This window comes from Rhea americana, unplaced genomic scaffold, assembly GCF_003343005.1.
Source record: "Rhea americana isolate MKP2758 unplaced genomic scaffold, rheAme1 scaffold_145, whole genome shotgun sequence".
In the NCBI taxonomy this organism is placed as follows: domain Eukaryota; kingdom Metazoa; phylum Chordata; class Aves; order Rheiformes; family Rheidae; genus Rhea; species Rhea americana.
In genome coordinates this window covers 1,383,304-1,401,377 of record NW_028185539.1, presented here as the reverse complement: position 1 = coordinate 1,401,377, position 18,074 = coordinate 1,383,304, and the positions used below count along the sequence as shown (strand labels likewise).

At 34.9% G+C, this 18,074-nt stretch overlaps 1 protein-coding gene across 1 annotated transcript in view; it reads left to right on the top strand.

Moving 5' to 3' along the window:
- Positions 1–18,074, top strand: part of UROS (uroporphyrinogen III synthase) — a 24,042-nt gene extending 5,968 nt beyond the window's left edge. The window contains exons 2-10 of the mRNA XM_085299111.1: positions 376–465; positions 1,225–1,308; positions 3,250–3,346; positions 5,241–5,315; positions 5,994–6,068; positions 11,408–11,491; positions 11,995–12,080; positions 14,194–14,292; positions 16,102–18,074. Of these exons, the coding sequence (XP_085155237.1) occupies positions 403–465; positions 1,225–1,308; positions 3,250–3,346; positions 5,241–5,315; positions 5,994–6,068; positions 11,408–11,491; positions 11,995–12,080; positions 14,194–14,292; positions 16,102–16,248 (810 nt within the window). The 5' untranslated portion in view covers positions 376–402 and the 3' untranslated portion in view covers positions 16,249–18,074. The remainder of the gene's footprint in view (positions 1–375; positions 466–1,224; positions 1,309–3,249; positions 3,347–5,240; positions 5,316–5,993; positions 6,069–11,407; positions 11,492–11,994; positions 12,081–14,193; positions 14,293–16,101) is intronic.

The window sequence follows — 18,074 nt, the reverse complement described above, 5'->3', positions numbered from 1 at the left end:
ACAGATTAGAATAGAATAGAGCAGAACAGAACAGAACAGAAAGATTATAAATAGTGGTTTATTATGCTGTGTGTGAGAGCGTTCCAGAGGTTGTTACTTCTTCTACAAAACATTTTCCTTTAAAATGTATTCTCCTGAATGACTTTCACCTTATGTTGTTTCTACGCAGTATCATCTAAAACCAGCATGTTACTTGTTGGTCTTATCAGGGTGGATATTCATTCCCAGAGAATGTACGTTAACTGCTTACTCATTGTATAGAGAGCAGTGCATCTGTTAGTGACCCAGTTGCCTTTGAAGCTGAACTATTAAAGTCACTGTTCAGTAGAAAGTCCTCTAGATCTAATTTAGATAAATTCATTTATTGTATTTCAGGGTTCTTCCGCAGTTCTTAGGTAAACAATGAGGGTGCTGTTATTGAAGGATCCCAAAGACAAAGATTCAGGACCAGATCCATATATTAAAGTGAGTAAACTTAAAAAGAAAAAGAAAAAAAAAGAGTAAACATTTATGTCATTTCGCTTTTAAATAATAGTGTCATGCAGTTCAGGAAGATAAATGATTTTAACTTTTCAAGTGAAAAACCTATATAATCTAAAGTAGGAATGCATGTCTGAAATGATTATATCTTCTAAGAAAAAGTTATGCTAAAAATTGTTTGTTACTGAAGAAATGATTTTAGTTATGGGGTATTGTTACTGAATTCAGAGTTATAACTCGCAACAAAGTACTGATAGAGAGACAGAATTTCATTTTAATTAATGCTGGTTATGTTCATGTAGATAGTTATGATTACAAAAATTTTTAGTGATCCAGTAAGAATTTAATGTGAAAAATTGGTTACATGTTGCTGAGGTGCTTTTTGTTATTGACTTTATTCATGTGAATATTTCTTACTTGGAGAAGTGCTTATATTGACTTTAAAGCATTAAGATGTACGAGAACATTTGCAGGATTAGGAGATCATTTGTCACTTAGGATTATGTGCTGATATGTACTGTAAGTATTCAGTAGCTACACAGAGGACCTCAGCTCCACTGCTGTTTGTTCAGCCTTATGCAGTAATATTAAATTAACTAATAAACTGGTTTCACTAGTAAAATAATATGCCATTGAATTTTATTCTAGAAGAGAAATATTTGTACAGACCTACTCCATTATTTTAAACAGAAAAAAAAGTATTGTTTGAAATGTATTCAGTAAATTTATAAACTTTTTCTATAGGAGTTAGGATTATATGGATTTGAAGCAACTTTGATTCCTGTTTTGTCATTTGAATTCATATCGCTTGAAAGCTTATTTGAAAAGGTAAGATTTAAATTATTTCAGCTGTCACATTTTTAACAGAAATTAGGCCACGTTTACCAAGGTGCAGTGCGGTATTTTGATTTAATAATACTGCTGCCCTTTATAATATCTATTTCTGTGTTTATTTACAAATCTTTTGTGAGATCGCTTGCCAAACATTTGGTCCTGTTATATTCATAAGCCTAAAACAAATAAAAACCTTTTAATTAAAAAACTTAGTAATGTGGAGTCCTTGTTGGGATTTTGTTTGGCTTCTTTGCGTTTTTTTTAAGCACCTTTATCTCAGTTAAGTTACTCCAGAAATTTGAACAAAAAAGATCTACTATGGGATACTATGGGATGTGTCTAAATGTGACACCAAGGTTCCAAAGTGCAAGTCCTTGATTAAGAATGAATAAAAGTGTGGTTGGAAAAGAAAGAAAAACCCATACATGCATTCAGAAAGTGTATTTTGAGTGTAGTTCTTTCACAGGGAGGGGATCCCTTCAAATACAGTTTTTATCGTTTAGAAGCATTATGCCATTTTGTACTTCTTAATCCTGGTGCTGACTTTAGACTTTTGTATTATCAAACGTTACATCTAGAATGTACAAATCTACTGTAGAATGGGTAGTGTCAGCCCAGCAGCAGGTTTGGAAAAGATGAAAAATAACATGGAACAAGCGTCCTGTTCCTGTACACATTATGTTGCTGTAACTTAACGGATGGATTCATGCAGAGTCATGTTAAGAGTAAGGTGTGGAAAGGAGGCTCATAACAGATTTTGATAGATTTTACAGTTATTTTGCCCTCAATATTATTAAAAGAGAGTCTACTTTCTATCATAGGCCACAAGCAAAAGATTTTTTTTTATCAAAATATTTTTAAAACTTGGAAAACAAAGGTGTTAAATCTTACCCCCCCCCCCCAACATGTGAGGTTTCTGCAGGTTCAAAGAAGAGATTTTAGTCACTTAAGGAAGTATTAAGCTGAAGCATTCTGTTCCCAAATGTTCATTTTGCATGCATAGTGTGTTTTCTGAGTGTCTCTAGGAATTACTACAGAATAGGTAGGTTGATTAACAAACACTACGATCTGCCCTGTATCGTGTGTACTTGTTCTGTAAGCTTGGCAATACAGAATTAGACTTTTACAAAAATGATGTGGTCCATACTTGTTTAAGAGTTAAGTTGGCTATATAGAATTCACAGTTGGGTTTATGAACTGTAGAGAATCACAGGTATTTTATCATTTCTTTTGCAACAAAAAATAAGACTATAGTGACAGCTATAGAATTTAGCAGAGATTCACTCTTGCATTGCACAAAAATTTTGTATGGCATCTCCTAGTTATTTGGAATAAAATTACATAATTGCTGCTCTTTTCCTACGCTTTCTTTCTTTATTTTATTTTTAAATGTTGAAAAGGTTTTCTAAGGGGATCCCTTTATTGAGAATATCCAATAGCACTTAATTTTTTGGATGTTTGGATGTCACACAATCTGCATTTAGAAGTCATCAAAAAAACTTTTCTATTTTTATTGTCCCCTTCTTTAAGAACCAGTTATTAATTTTCGCTCTTCTTTTCATGGGCAGCAGATGAGGGTTGTACCCTCTGAGTTACTGCTTGGAATAACAGTTGATTTTGTTTGTATGAATTTGAAGTACTTCACATATTTTTCCCCTACCCTTCAGCTCATTTCAGTGTCACGAGTGCTTACCATTCCACAGATTTTCAGAATTAATATCATATGTGCAAGTTGTCTTCAGAATTCAGTATTTGTTATGCATTTCTTTTACAAATACTCTGGCTACTGATAATAATCAATTTAATTATTTGCCTGTTTCAGTTTTAGATACTTATTGAAGAGTTGTTATTCTTAACAAGATTTTAAAGAATTGATCTAGTTTATTTTTGTACTCATTTTTTAATTTTCTTCCTACATTTATTGTTGATGAGTAGCTTTCTCATCCAGAATGTTATGGAGGCCTAGTTTTTACCAGCCCAAGAGCATTAGAAGCCATCAAGATATGTTTAAAAGAGAACAGTAAAAGTGAAGGTAAGTGCAGATTTATATTCCTGGGTCTTTCCTGGGCATATTCCTGGGAAGTTTGGTTTTTTCTCTCTCCCGTCTGTAGGTGTTCAGAGAGCTATCCCTTTTTACAGGAGGTTTTATCTCATCGTTCTTTTGCCTTTGTAAGGATGCAAAGTTTCCTGCTGCTAAGTTGAGCTTTTAAGGGGTTTGAGCGTTGGTTTCTTTCCACTGATACTGTTAGAAATAACAGAAAAAAGCTTTCGGTTCAGATTATTAGTGTGAACTTTTCTCCTCGTGAATCAATTGTCATTATTTTTGCTGATGCTAAAAAGAGTTTTAAACAGAAACTCAGGAATCCGTTTCTGTTCTTAATACGTAGTTTTAACACCTAGTTTTCTTACTAAACATTTTTGCCCATTAAAGTCAGGGATTATATTGTAGAAACTGACCAGTGCCATTTTTATGCCTAGATAATTATTATGAAGCCTTACTGAAAAAGAGACCTCTATGTCTTGAGTATGAAATATCTCAAGTAAATTAAAAGTTGGCTAAAAGACAGTGAAGAAAGTATAATAGATTAGTTGTGAAGAATCCTGCAGATTCTTCACAACTGTAGAATGCTAAATAGAAATTACCATACCAGTGATCTATCAAATATTTTTAAGTTATCCTAAATATTTTTGTTCAGTGATAACCTCTGTCATTGATTTCATAAGGTTATTTATATATTTTAAATTACTTTCTTTCCTTATTTTGTCTGCTCCGTAGGCAGGTTATAGTCATACTGATGATTGTGCAGTGAGTAACACTGTATGCTTGCTGTTACACTTGAGTAAGCAGTAAATACACTGTGACTATTAGGTTATTTTAGCATTTAGTATTAGCATCTTTTATGGTTTTGAGGGCAGACTGTGTTTTTATACAGAATTGATTCCTAATCCTAACTAGAGTTTTTTGGAGCTGCTGAAATGCATGGTGTAGTCAATAATATGAACCTCCTGTTCCTGTTTGGATTCCTTTTAAAGCTAATCCGTCCTTACCTTTTCCATTTTTCCTTGTATTTTTCCATTTCTCTGATCTTGTTGTAGTGTCTTTTTTTAAGAATACTAGAAATGAACTCAATGTCCTATGCTGTACTGGTTTTAGACAGGACAATAAAACAGTTACTGTATCTATATCTATCCCATTAGGATTTCAGGTAGAGGGGTTAAGGTAGATCCAAGTGGTGTAACCTATAACTTGCTTAATGTCTGGAGGAGGAAAACTTTTCTATTAATTTTAGCTTGATCTCTGGTACATTTTATTCCTGAGCTGATAAATTATCTTTGGTGTATATACAATCAGTTTCTAAATTTCTCTGGTGTAAGAATAAGAGTTGTTTTATGAAGTGTTCCAGTGCATGAATACAGATTTTTATCTCTTTGATTTGTAGCAGCAGAAGGTTATAGTTGTTCTTTGGTTAAGTCTTCAATTTTTAACTTACATCTACATGGATAGTTATATTGCACAATAAGAAATTCACCAGTTTATATGTCTAAATATCACTTTCTACTGTATGCTGTCTTTTTCTACAAGTTTGCTGCTCTTTTAGTTATTAATTAATGCCAAAATATAATGGAACATTGCAAGTTGTGTATGACATGGCACAGGGCAGATATGCATTAAAAATACTTCTTAACAAAAGCAGCTAAGAACTGTTTACTCAAATGAAGCTTTTTGAAACATTGTAGACTGCTGCTGTTTACACAGTGATAAAATGCACTAAATACTCAATTTATACATCTAGATTTGCTAAAATATATACTGGGATGTTATTTATTAGTATTTTCCTGTATTTTCCGTTTTAAACAAGTTCAAAAACTCATTTAGCATTCATATTTTGTTGCCACATGCTTAAATTTAATTTAATGTTTTACAGCCTGGTCCAAATCTCTTAAACAAAGATGGAAAGCCAAAAAAGCATATGTGGTAGGAAAAGCTACAGCTTCTTTAGGTAAGCTGAGTTTTTTTAAAAAAAGTCTTAGATAGATTTGTCTTTTCAGTACATTTTCTGGAGTGTTAGTTGCTATTCAAGGGTGCTAAGAAAAGTAGTACAGATAAATTTTATAAATGGATAATTTTCAAAACAGTCAATTTTATACACACTAGAACTGCATATATTTACTTCAGCTAGAGATCTGGCTGTTATTTTTCCATTAATTTTATTGTAACGTAATAGTAATTATTTTATTTTAAAAACTTAGTCAAAAAAGAAAAAAAAAAGTTCTTAATTTGTATATATGTTTATTTACTTATCTTGGAAATGAAATTGGATGAAAAAATTATAATATGGTTGTCTGATTTTAAGAAATTTGATGCACTGGCCCATTCTTCCTTCAGTGTTTTACTTTTGATATGAAAGAGAGTTTAAAAACTCTCCGAAACAAGCTTAGCTCTTACCAGAATTCTTCCTTTATACTCTTCTCATATTTTTCTTTCTAGAGCCAAAATCAAATCTTGAATAGCAAGTTATTACTTCTTTGTGCTATATTTTTTTTGCTCTTTTAAGTAGTATATTTATGCTTGGATGAAGTTAGGTCTCCTTTTTCAACTCACATGTTTCTGTGACAGTAAACCTGAATTGTTTGTATTAAATTCAAATAAAGTTTTTCTTTGCTATTGTTTGTTATAGTGGAAGAAATTGGCCTTGCTCCACAAGGAGAAAAGTCTGGAAATGCTGAAAAATTAGCTGAATTTATTTGCTCAAGTAAGTATCCAAAATCTTTGACTTAAATTAAAATCATATACCTTATGGGCTTTTTTCAGAATTCTCCATAAATAAAATTTTTCATTGTGTGCACTGAAGCAGAGATAGACATGCTTCATATATGATACACATCTTATATGCAGAATCCCTGAATTCAGCTTTTTGAAGTGCTTGTAATATCTCTCAAAGATGATAAACGATATTAATTTGAAATGCATATAAAAAATACTAATTTACGTGAAATCTTAGACTCATCAATTAATGAAAAATATTACATGATCCAGTAGGCAAAGTGTACTTAAAGTTCAGAGCTGTAGGGATTGCTTAATCATAAGATTTAAGTGATTGTGATTATAGGTGTGCTGATTCTCTGTGAATTTGAATGACCTGGCTTTGCTAGCTTCAGACCGGTTGATGCTGGGGATCTTTCCCTATGACATAACTCAAAGTGGATAAGGGATCCTCTTTTCCTGAGGATGAATATATGGTTTCAGAGGAATCTGATTTTCAGTACCAAAGGAGGGTGGCCTTGAAAACACTGGAGAAAGGGATAATTATAATGATGATGGCTTATGTTTTTTTTTTTTTTTTTTTACCGTTTTGTTATATTTGAAGCTGTAAAGCTGATCCATTAGCTGTTTCTAACTGTGTATCAGATTGTTTGATATTCCACATAATATCCACATTCAGTTAAGTATTGTCAGTGGAATAATTAATTTAAAAAGTCTAGCTAATGTACTTCCTAATTCTTTTTTTTTTTACAGTAATTTGTTGAATTGTGTATGATAGACATAAGTAATGGGAACTCTGACAGCTCCATTATCAGAAATTCAAAATTTCCAAGGGTAATAAGAAACATTTTTAGGCTGAGGGGCTGGTTAATTTTAGAGTAGATGGGTCAGTACAAGCTGTGAAAAATAGACTCTGCATTTGTACAGCTGGGGTTGTAGAACCTGGGTGAAAAATGCCGTAGGTGGGAACTGCTAGAGCAATGAGGTTGGCCTCAGAGCTTCTGAAGTACGTAATGTTCCCGGGAATTGATGGCTGACATGCATACGCCTTCAAAATGTGTCCTATCAGTGTCTGCAGGGGGGAGCAGTTATCACAATAAGTCAACAGAATTAGTCACAAAGGGCATTGAAGTTTGTTTCTACAAACTTCTCTATACCAGATGAAAAACATTCCTTAAGGTTTGGTATCTTGGCAATAACCCGTTGAGTGATACATTCTCTTCTGTAGTTTCGTACACTCTTGGGTGTACCCCCAGTGTTCTGGGAGAGCATGGAACAGTGTGGTGAAGCCTCACAGTGAAATTAGAGGGTACCTGATCCAGAGATAAGTCCTTTGCTCCATGACTTTCTGCCCCAAAGTTACAAGGAGAAAGAGAAACGTTCATCTATAGACTCGTGCGCTAATTAAACAGAGAAGACCAACACTTTTAAAATCCATTTTATTCAAGTAGTCAAACAGTGCACCTTTGGTTAGCCCTTTTCAGAGAACCTGATGAAAATCAGTGGAGTTAGTTATTCTAGATGTTGGATGAATTATTGTATCTGCTGCTATAAAAGCCTTGCTGCTGACTACACTTTTTCACTTTCCTGACTAAGGTGCTTTTGAGCTACAGAAGTAGAAGGGATATCAAGAACCCTGACAAATTACTTTTGGCCATTGAGCACAACATTAGATGTGAGAGAGGTGTTCATTAGCAAAGTCTTCTCAGTAGCAGATTTGTAGGCAAAAGAACAATGTGAATGGAGTTGGTAAGTATTTTTTGTTAACAGGCAGAGTATCTGTAAGCCGTTAGCGAATACAATATTTTAACTGTATGGACTATTTCATAATGAAAGTGGTAGCTGTCAAAAAAGAAGAAATAGTAGATTCTGAAAATTAAAAATGAAATGATAATATTTTTCAACACAAAAATGCCGTAAGTGAAGAATAACCCATACCTACTCTTCAACAAATAATTCAAAACAAAGACAGGCTTTAGCTGTTACCTTTTCTTTAATGCCATGAAATCTGGTTTTGGTCATGAATTAATATTTTTGAATATATGAATTAATATTTTTGGAGGGAGGGGAGGGGGAGAGAGGAAGACAAGAAAAATACCTGTCGTATCTGTTGGGTTAAAGTGAAAAAAAAATAGGGTAAAAGCTAAAGAATAAAAATATATGTAGTACCAGAGGCTGGATCAAAAATGAATTGGATACCTTTAGGTCTCTTTCTGTTACCAGATTTCCTAGCCTAAAGGAAAATGTCCTTAGTATTGATTGTCCCTAAAAATGGTGCATTTCAGAAACAGAAGTCTGTCTGGCACAGATAGATGCCTGTGCTGTTGCAGTAGATACAGCAATACCTCTGGAAAAAACAGTGTCACTGTTATGTAAGTTCTCAAGTTTAATAAGGCGTGGAGAGGACTGAGTGAAACTAGACATCCGATTGAATTTAAAATAGAGTGTATTTTTAAACTTTCCAGTGCCTTGTTGGTGAGTCTGCGACTTGCACAATTGCCGCATCATAACCTCTTCCTGGTTGCTTTCTCAGTCCAGCTCTACCTTTCTCCTCCCCCGGGATGCCCATACTCTGGTTTGTTCTTCTGACCTTGTTTAGTCCATAGCTATTTCCCAGCTCGGAGTGCACACTCCTGCAGAGGTGGGAGCTAGAGAGGGAACAGCACGTTTTCATGACAGCAGAGGAGTTCAGTCCGGAGCCAGCCGCAGCTGCCGGTAGCCACCAGTGGGAAGGAGGGAGATAGGGCTTTACAGCATTTTACACGGAGTGTGCTGAGCAGAGGGCAGCTTCGCACTAGAACACCCGCAGGCTGCTTAAAAAAGCCCACAGCTGTAAGACTTCCATTAGCCCTGCAGAAATGACTGCCTTTGAACATTCTCCAGCTTAATAACCAACCAGGGAATTGCAGTCACTGGAGACTGCTTGTTGTTGATACAAATATAAGCAAACTCAATGATGTATTGGATTATGCATATTTATAGTTAATTCATCAGATTGCTTATAATAATCTCTGAAATAGAGATTAAAGTCGTGTTCCCTCTTCTGTATATGTTTATTTGTGTTTGTTCATAAAATGATAAGAAGTAAATGAAAAGCCTAGCTCTAAGTAGAGCAGAATTTTTATATCATTAGAATTTGTTGTCAGAATAAAAATAAAATCTGAAGCAATGATATTTCTTTTTTTCACTTCCTTTATCTTTGGCACTGACTTCAAATTAAGTAATTGGAAACAGGAATTGGCTCCTGAACTAAATAGATAGTTTCTTTTCGAGGCAAGTATTTTTTTACTTTTATTAGAATGTAATACTTATGTTGCTTACAGAAGTAGGGGATACGATTAGGGCCAGTGCTTGTTGTGTTGTTCAGAGTGATCAGCCTGTTCTTCTGTGCTTTGTAAACACAAGTCAAAAAGGATTAGTGTTTCTTTTCAGATATCACATTGACATTTCAATTAACTGCCATGAGTTGCAGGAGGATTAATGATGAAATGTTTTGCCTTTATCTTCTTATTTTAAAATATCTTGCATTCTGTCCCAAGTTGTTTCTTCCTTCCTATAGTTTATTAGAAACATTATCTGTGGTTCCTAATAAAACTTTAGTGTACTGTTTGAATGTTCAGATATATCCATGTTGACGCTTAATAAGATCTTTCTGTTTGATTTCTACTATACTATTCAGTTTTTCTCAGAGGCATCTCTGATGCCTACTGTTATAAACCAAGAATCTACTTTAAAAAAGGCATTTATTTTTTCTGGTAGTCTTCAATTCAATATGTGAATTAACATACCTGAATTAGCAATAAAGTAATAGATGCTGAGGAACTTCCATTTCTTTTGAAAGATGAATGCAAAGTTGAGTATAGCTGTGCAGTATTTAATTTTGGAACTTTCTCTGTATTTCTGTTATTTACAGAAAAGGCAAACTGTATGCAATAAAATATCTGCTGTTTTATTCCTATCATCCACAGTTTCTAGCCATATTTAAGGATAAAGGATTACTGATAATGAGAATTTCCGTTTTCATTAAAGAAAACTATTTGTTCAGTTTCATTTATTTGTCATCAGGACTGCCTTCACACAAAACAGTTAAAACATTCTACTTTAATAAGCATTCAACAATACACTTGACCAATGCTATGTGGGCATCTAATTTCACTAGTGATAATAACTGCAAAAGTTGTATAAAAAGAGTTATCAGATAATAGTGTTTATTATATTTTTGTATTATTATATTATGTATATTGTATTACGTGTTGTATAATAGCTTAGTTTGCAATACTGTAGAGAAGACTGTCCCATCTTTCTTTTTTTTAAGTTAACTAAAATCCTGCCAACCATTATTATGTTTTCCATAAGAAGTGATAGTAATTAGTACGACTAAAGAGATACTAAATAGCATGTATATCCTTCAGATCAGTTCTGAAAGAAAAAAATTGAGATAATCTCTTTGATATTCAAAAATCATAAAATATCAAAAGAATTAATTGAACTGCATTCAAGAGTTGAGTGTCTCCACTCAACCATTTTTCTCTTGTGAGAATGTGATCCCACCAGAGACCGTGTGATTTCTCCAGAGGAACGTTCACTCCTCTGATAATGTATTAGAAGCATACAAAACTTAGAGAAGCTGCGTCCCTTAAGTTATAAGCAATCAAGTGTCAGAAAGGGCTGTCTCCAGAACCACCAAGAGGCTTTCAGCTGTTTGCAGTGGAAGGATGACTTAGGTCAGAGGCCTACCATTTTAAAGGATAAGAGCAAGCAGGAGTGTCTACTTCCATTCTAGTAATGAAAGTAGAATATTTTCTTTTTCCCCTGTGGAAAAAGTAGATGTCCAGCAGATCTGAAACTCTTCAGTGGAGTATTTCTGTCCTCTTTGTCTGGCTGAACGTTCTGTTATACAGGGAGAGCTGTCGGGGAGCTGTGTGCAGCTCACAGGGCTGGGGATGTACTGAGAGAGACTCAGGTTTGCATACAGAAGTTGAGGAAGATTGCATTTCTGAAAAGGGGGAGATTACTTGCCTGGTACTTGTTTTCCCGTTGTAAAATGGCAAGGGGAATGGGAATGTAGTTTATTTTCTATGAGATCTTTTTAGCCAGGGTATTCATATTATTGTTACAGAGTATTTTTTAATTTACGTGCTAAGTAGCCTCTATCCTTTGATTAGCAGATGCAGTTGCACTGCAAATGTTTGCAGTTATGTTACGGCTCGGTCTGTGATGAAGCATGCGGCATTTGTGGCAATGTTCAGCTTTTGATACCTTTAAAATCTTGTGTAGTCTTTATTAGAAACATGAACTAATTACAAGTTTTTGTTTGTGTATTTACAGGAGAGAAACCTAATTCATCATCTCTTCTTTTTCCTTGTGGAGCCCTCAAAAGAGAAGTACTTCCTACAGTACTTAAAGAAAAAGGTTGAACTCCCTTAGAGCCTCATTTTAATTTTCTGTTGTGAGAGAAGTTGTATCTAAAGATTGTGAACCAAATACGAATAGGTTAAAATTATATTTGCTATTGTAGTGGCTGGAAGTGAGAGGATAGGAATAAAAACTGGTGGAATAGAACATTGTCTACGTTTCTGGTACTGAGCTATAATATGACTTTAGGAAGGTTATTTGCCTTTGTTCTTCACCTTCATTCTCATCTATGATATAGAAAATAACTTATTCATAGGTATGTTGCAAGGCTTATCAGTTTTGAGAACATGCTTTGAGGTTCTTTGACTGCAGATGCTTTACTCTATCTTGTAGCTCTAGAAATAGCTAGGAATCCTTCACAGAAATGTTTCTGTGTCTTTTCAATCTTTTTAGCCTGAAATAGCACATTTAAGTGCCATTATTATGTTTAAGAGTGCTTTGTTGAAATAATAGAAATTATTGAAACTCTGTTTAGTCATAAATGTGTGTTCTGATTCCAGGTATACCTCTGGAAAGTCTTACTGTTTATCAGACTACCCAACACGCTGATCTCCAAGAATCACTGAGCAGTTATTTCTCACAACAGGTATTGGACACTGATACAGTGTGAGGATTTTTGAGGTACATGGTAAAACCTAGTAAAATACACTCCTTTTTTTCAGCTGTCTGTATGAAATGATTGTGGTCATACAACAGTTTCCTGCATAGGCTGTTTGTTTTCTTTTCATTGGGATGGAGGTTTAGCTCAGCTGGTTTGAGCACGGTGCTGATAATGCCAAGGCCATGGGTTCAATTCTTGTATGGGCCTCTTGTTTCCCTGCTGAGCGGGGGAGTTGGACTAGATGATCTCCAGAGGTCCCTTCCAACCTTACTGATTCTATGGCTTTCATGATGACTACCAAGAAAATCATTTAGCAAAACCTTCAGACATAGGGAATGAGTCCCTCAGTTATTTGTTATGGTTTAAAATACACAATGTCTCTGTTTAAAGAAGACAAAACCTTTCATATTTTATCTAACTTTCAGAATACGTATGTGTTTCAGAGTGATTGGTAAATAACTGCATAAATAATTACATATTCCATTTATTCCTTTGAGCTGGACAAAACTGAAGTCTTGAAAAGACTGCTTTTTAGGTCATACCATATTAGAAAATACATTTAATGAGAATACTCATTGAACAGCTTAATTATTAAAATTTACTGATGTCACTGTGTTGTCACTGAACATGTTTGCCATATCTTATGAATCAAAATTCGGTAATCAGCCCTACATAGCTTCAGTGTGCCCTCTCTGATTATCCTGTTTATGAATATAGTAATAATCTCATTTTAAGTATTATAATTCCTAGTGACATGTTCTTAGCAAACGAGTTGTATTTGCTGGAATTGTTATTCATGTTTTTCTTTCTTTAAAACCATCTATTAAATGTCATTAAGCTAGGATGAAGTGCACAGTAAAAGATTTGGAGCTACTGATAATTGTTTTCATTTATTAAAGCTTACTGAATTTTCTATTTGTAGGAGCCTACATTATATCTAGGATTTATTCAAAATACAACCTCTGCTTCTTACAGATACTTGACATGCCGAAGCATATTGCTTCTCTTTTTGAAATCTTTAAATTAACTTCTTGTTAAACTACATTCTGATTTCAAAATTCTGTTTTTTCAAGAGGTCCTGAGAGGCTATGGCCTGGCCAGTCTAACTTATATGCTGTATCATGGTGTTTCTAGATGAGTATTACAGTTCTAATCACTGCAGAATTTATGGAACTCATTATTTGCTGCATTTAGTTATGTCTGTTAGCTTCGGCATAACACTAAAGATACGTTTCTCTTGAGCTTTTCAGTTACTCTTAACTGATGGTATTGTGGCTAAATATTTGGTGCATGGAGACCTGATATTTAAAGACTATGCATAAGTGTAAAATGATAGTGTTTAGCACTCTGTGAGAAAATGCATTAAACTGGCATTCTGATCTCCATGAGCTAAGGCTAGCTTCCAAGTAACGCACAGTAAGGTAACAGTAGACGTAGTTGGAGCAGCGCTTGAGTATCTTCCTGGTCGCACTCTCCTGTTCCTTCAGACAGACAGCCATGAAAACAAGGCCTGTGCTTCGAGTCTACAGTAGAAGCCTGGACCTTCATGCTGGATGGATTTTTTCAGGATTTCCTTTCTGGCTACAGACTGTTTCTGTCTGCTTCTTCAAGCAGGCTTATTCTGAGAAAGCCATCGCAGTGGGCTGCAGGTGTAAGGCAGCACCTTATCTTTGCCAGCGCATCTGAGCGGGGGCAGAACTTAGGGTAAACCGGATAAGGTGGGAAGCACAGGGAGTGTCCCCAGAACTGAGATAGATGGGAATGGATTTAGGAAAATAACTTGTACAGGTTTCTTGCTAAGCAGAAAAGTGAGGACATCTCCAAAACACTTTCAATACATTTATCACCAAAATGTGCTTGAGCAACAAAATACTTGTTTAAAGGCACACTTGAATTTCAGCATTCCATCGTAGAGTGGGTGTTTGGCAGACAACCTGCACCACAGGAAATCCTTTTTGTTGGCTTAACAACTGTTTCTTATCAGTCAAAAGCACTGCATTTCCATAGAGACACAGTTGAAGAGATTTATGTGAAAGTATACTGATATGTTGCTAGAATTGAGAGAAACCTAGTCCAACCTGTGATTACTTTCACACAGGGAATTCCAGCAAGCATCGTGTTTTTCAGTCCGTCTGGTGTCAAGTTTTGCCTCCAGCACATTCAGAAGCTTTCTGGGGATTCTATCAACCACGTGAAGGTACCTTTCTTTCAAAAAACGGTGAATTTATAGTTCACTTTAGGTGACAGATGGCTAAGAAGACCATTATACCCCTTACAAACCTTCATTTTATGTAGGAAATTCCAGGCTTTTTTGTGTTTATTTCTTTGAAAACTCAGGTTATCTTATGTTCTGACTGCTGCAAAATTCTGAAATCTTGGTTTGAGAAATAGCAACTAATAAAAAGCTTCTTTTATTCTTTCTTTTTTTTTGCTTATTTACTGTCTGCTTCAGTAGTTTTCATCCCCCAATGAAATCAATATTTAAAGGCAATCACGATGATGAGTTTATTGACCAAGTTCTACATTTTTACATACTTAAGTAAAAATTACTTCTGTTATAGGGCTTTACATAGATGTTTATGAATACAGTGGTATTCTTTAAGCATTAGGTATCTTTCATGTAAATTAAGATCCATTTATAAACTAAAACAACTAACCTACACACTACTTAGTTTTTCAAGTATAAATTACGGAAGATCAATACTTTTAAAAGACAACAGATCTTGTTGGTCTTATGTGTTTTCTATCATGGGTATACGATTAAGGGAACCTGCAGAACGAGAACACTTCTGCCATGATTTAAAGGATCAGATCAGAATAGAATTTTTCCTTAAATAGGGGGCACAGAATTCTGGCTGGTAGGAAGGGTGCTATTTTAATCTCTTTCAAAAAAGATTTTTTTGTTTGTTTGTTTTAATAACGGGGAGAAGATCTTACTTAGCCATCTTGACAAATCTGTGCTTATTTTAAATTTGCCTAATCCTGGCATGCTGTACCCTTTATCTTAGACCAGAAAAATTAGACAGTATGCAGTTTGGATGTTCTAGGCCAGTAAGCAGAGTGTCTAGCAAACCATGTCAGGTATATAGAGATGTCTGTAAGAGTGAAACTTATCCATACAGGAAGAGCAGTTTACTGGAACCTAGGTGAAGGCTGCAGGACACAAAACTTGGAAGATGTTTGAAAACTCTCTTATTTTGCGTTCAGAGTGAATGAAACAATGCTCTGTTGTGTCCTTCTTCACAATACAAATACAGATATTATAAGTACATAAAAAACATTCGAAAATGAGGTCAGAGGCGCATATTACAAATGCTTTTCTTGAAGTGAATCAGACACGCCACTGTTCAATGTAATATAATCATCTCAGTAGAATTCTTGTGCATCGAGCAGCTTATTGCTAAGATGCTTTAGCTTAGACTAATGAAGCAATACATTGAAAATTGAAATATAAACATTCATATTCTTCTTGTTTTCAAGGAAGTAGGTCTGCACATACGCTATCACACTTATTTGTATAGAGCAGAGGGAGAAAAATCTGTATATTTTATGCCGGTTAAAAGAATCAGAAGCTTGTACTCTGGATTTTTTTTTTTTTTTTTTTAGCAGTTGGTTTCAGCTGACAATTTTTTCCCAACTATCTTGCTCAGATTCTTCTGTGTACAAGCTATAGTTGAGAATGCTTCTTGCTTGATTGGACAGTTACCCACCTGAGGCATGTTAAAATTCCTCTTCCTGTTTTTTGTGGAAATGAGAGTTTTAAATGCTTGAACAGGTGAGATAAGTAATAATCTTCCTAAGTAATTGCTACATAGCTAAATTAATAAGCTGTTTTAATACTGAAAATTTTCAGTATTAACTTCAGAAAGTTAATGTGGTTTAATAAGCTCAGACATGCAAGTCAATACAATGTCATTAAAGAATGAAGGATGAATACCTAAGTAGCTAGTAAAAGCTGATGCCATACCTACTGCACTGATCATAACTATAAACACTGTCATTTCAGTTTGCTGCTATAGGTCCAACAACTGCTGAAGCAATGGAAGCAGCAGGAGTCACAGTTAGCTGTATTGCAGAGAATCCAACTCCCCAAGACCTCGCTGCTGGGATACAAAGAGCACTTCACCAACAGAACTGCTGTTTATCCAAATAGGAGCACAGCATGTATTTGAGACTGAATATAATGCTGTAAAAGCTTTTTTCATTTGCAGATATGCTGTCCTGCTGGAAAGTATGTTCCACAAATACGCAGCACAGTTCTTGTGAGGGCTTGGTGTAAGCAGCTTGCAGTTAAATGCTTAAGAGGAGCAGCATGTCTTTTTGGTACAGCATATCTTAAAGCAACTAGCTTTTCCCCTTTTGTTAATGCCTGCGAGTGTAAATACTTTACGTGGGTATTTCTGTGAAAACTAGTTGTGAAAGGCTGATGTGCATCAGGGTAGTATGATGAAATTGAGTCCAATATCTCACTTTATGTACTAGGTACCTAAGGTGATATTTTTTTTTTTTTTTTTTTTTTTTTTTTTTTTTTTTTAATCTTTCAGTAGTCCTTTTTGCATGCAGGTCTTCTGGTTTATGTAAAAGAATACCACACTTGGAAGGAAATATTTGTGGTTGCAAAGCTTAATTGTTCTGTTATGTTTTTCAGATATTTATATTATAATGATGATCATAGATTCGCAGTGGAATAGGATAGTTCTTGCAGCACTTGACTTACAGGTCAGTTACTGCCACTGAATATCCTTAGAGTGCAGAGTCCTAAAAAAAGTTAGGTTTTTGTTTCTCTTCCAGTAAGAAAGGAGGATTATTATTAACACAGAAATAAAGTGGCTGTCATCATTGTTAATAGTGGTGTTAGAGTTGTCTGTTTTAAATGTACTTTATTGTTTAATTGTTTGTGTGTGAAAGAAGAAAAAGTAATCCAATTTAGCACTAATGCTACCTTCAGCTAATGCTAAGTAGTTCATAGAAGATTTAAATCATAATATTCTCAATTATAATCCTCAGGAAAATCATTCATGTTGTTAGTATAGTGCTGAGGTTCCTAGAATAACAGAGAAATCCTCATTTGCTCTAAGTTTCTATTAGCTTAATTCCAAATATATGGCCTGAATTTCTAATTAGTTGAGAAGTTCCATACCTAGAACAAGAGTTTCTCTGAAACAAGTTAATGTAAACTGCAGTCATCTGAAATTATGTTTGTGGATTTGTCACCCAGACAGCACAATAACACTACCATTTTGCTTTATAGAGCAGTTCAACTCCTTGAGCTGAAATAGAATTTCAGAAGTATACTAAGGGCTGGCAGATCTGCTCCCTCCCCCTCCCTGCTGTGCTGAAATGCCTCACAAGGAGCAGTCCTAAAGTTGCTCTAAAAAATAATGGATTTTTTAATCAGTTGAAAAAGAAAAGTCAGTCCTCTAAGACACTAGAATTACTATGGCAACCGGATGTAGCTGCAGGACTCTGAAGACATGTCCCCAGGGAGAGAAGGAAGAGAATGATCAGGAAGCAATTGCTGACCTCTGTCACTTTGTTTAAGACGACTGCACATGCAGCAAAGTCAAGCAGTTTAACATTCAGATTGAATTGGGTAGTGTCATTCTAACAAAGAACATGCAATGTTGTTCATCTCTTTATTCGAAAAAGAATCTACAGCAGATTGAGATTTGGAAATGTCTTCAAGTCCCCTGAAGTACCACTCATATCTCTAGAGTCTGAAATACATGACAGCTTGGAGAAGATTTGTGAAAGCTAGTGCCTGGGGGCAGGAGAAGAAAGGGAGAGAGGGTCAAGGGGCGACAAGAGCAAGAACTGGAAACAGAAGCCATTCATATTTACTTGTGCTCCCTTGCACTAGTTAAGTATTCAAACAAACAAAGAAAAAAAATGTATCAAGAGGAACAAGTGGAAACCATTATACCACCAGAACATCCTTTTACCAATAAAGTTCATTCTTATCAGGGACGTGTTTTAAGA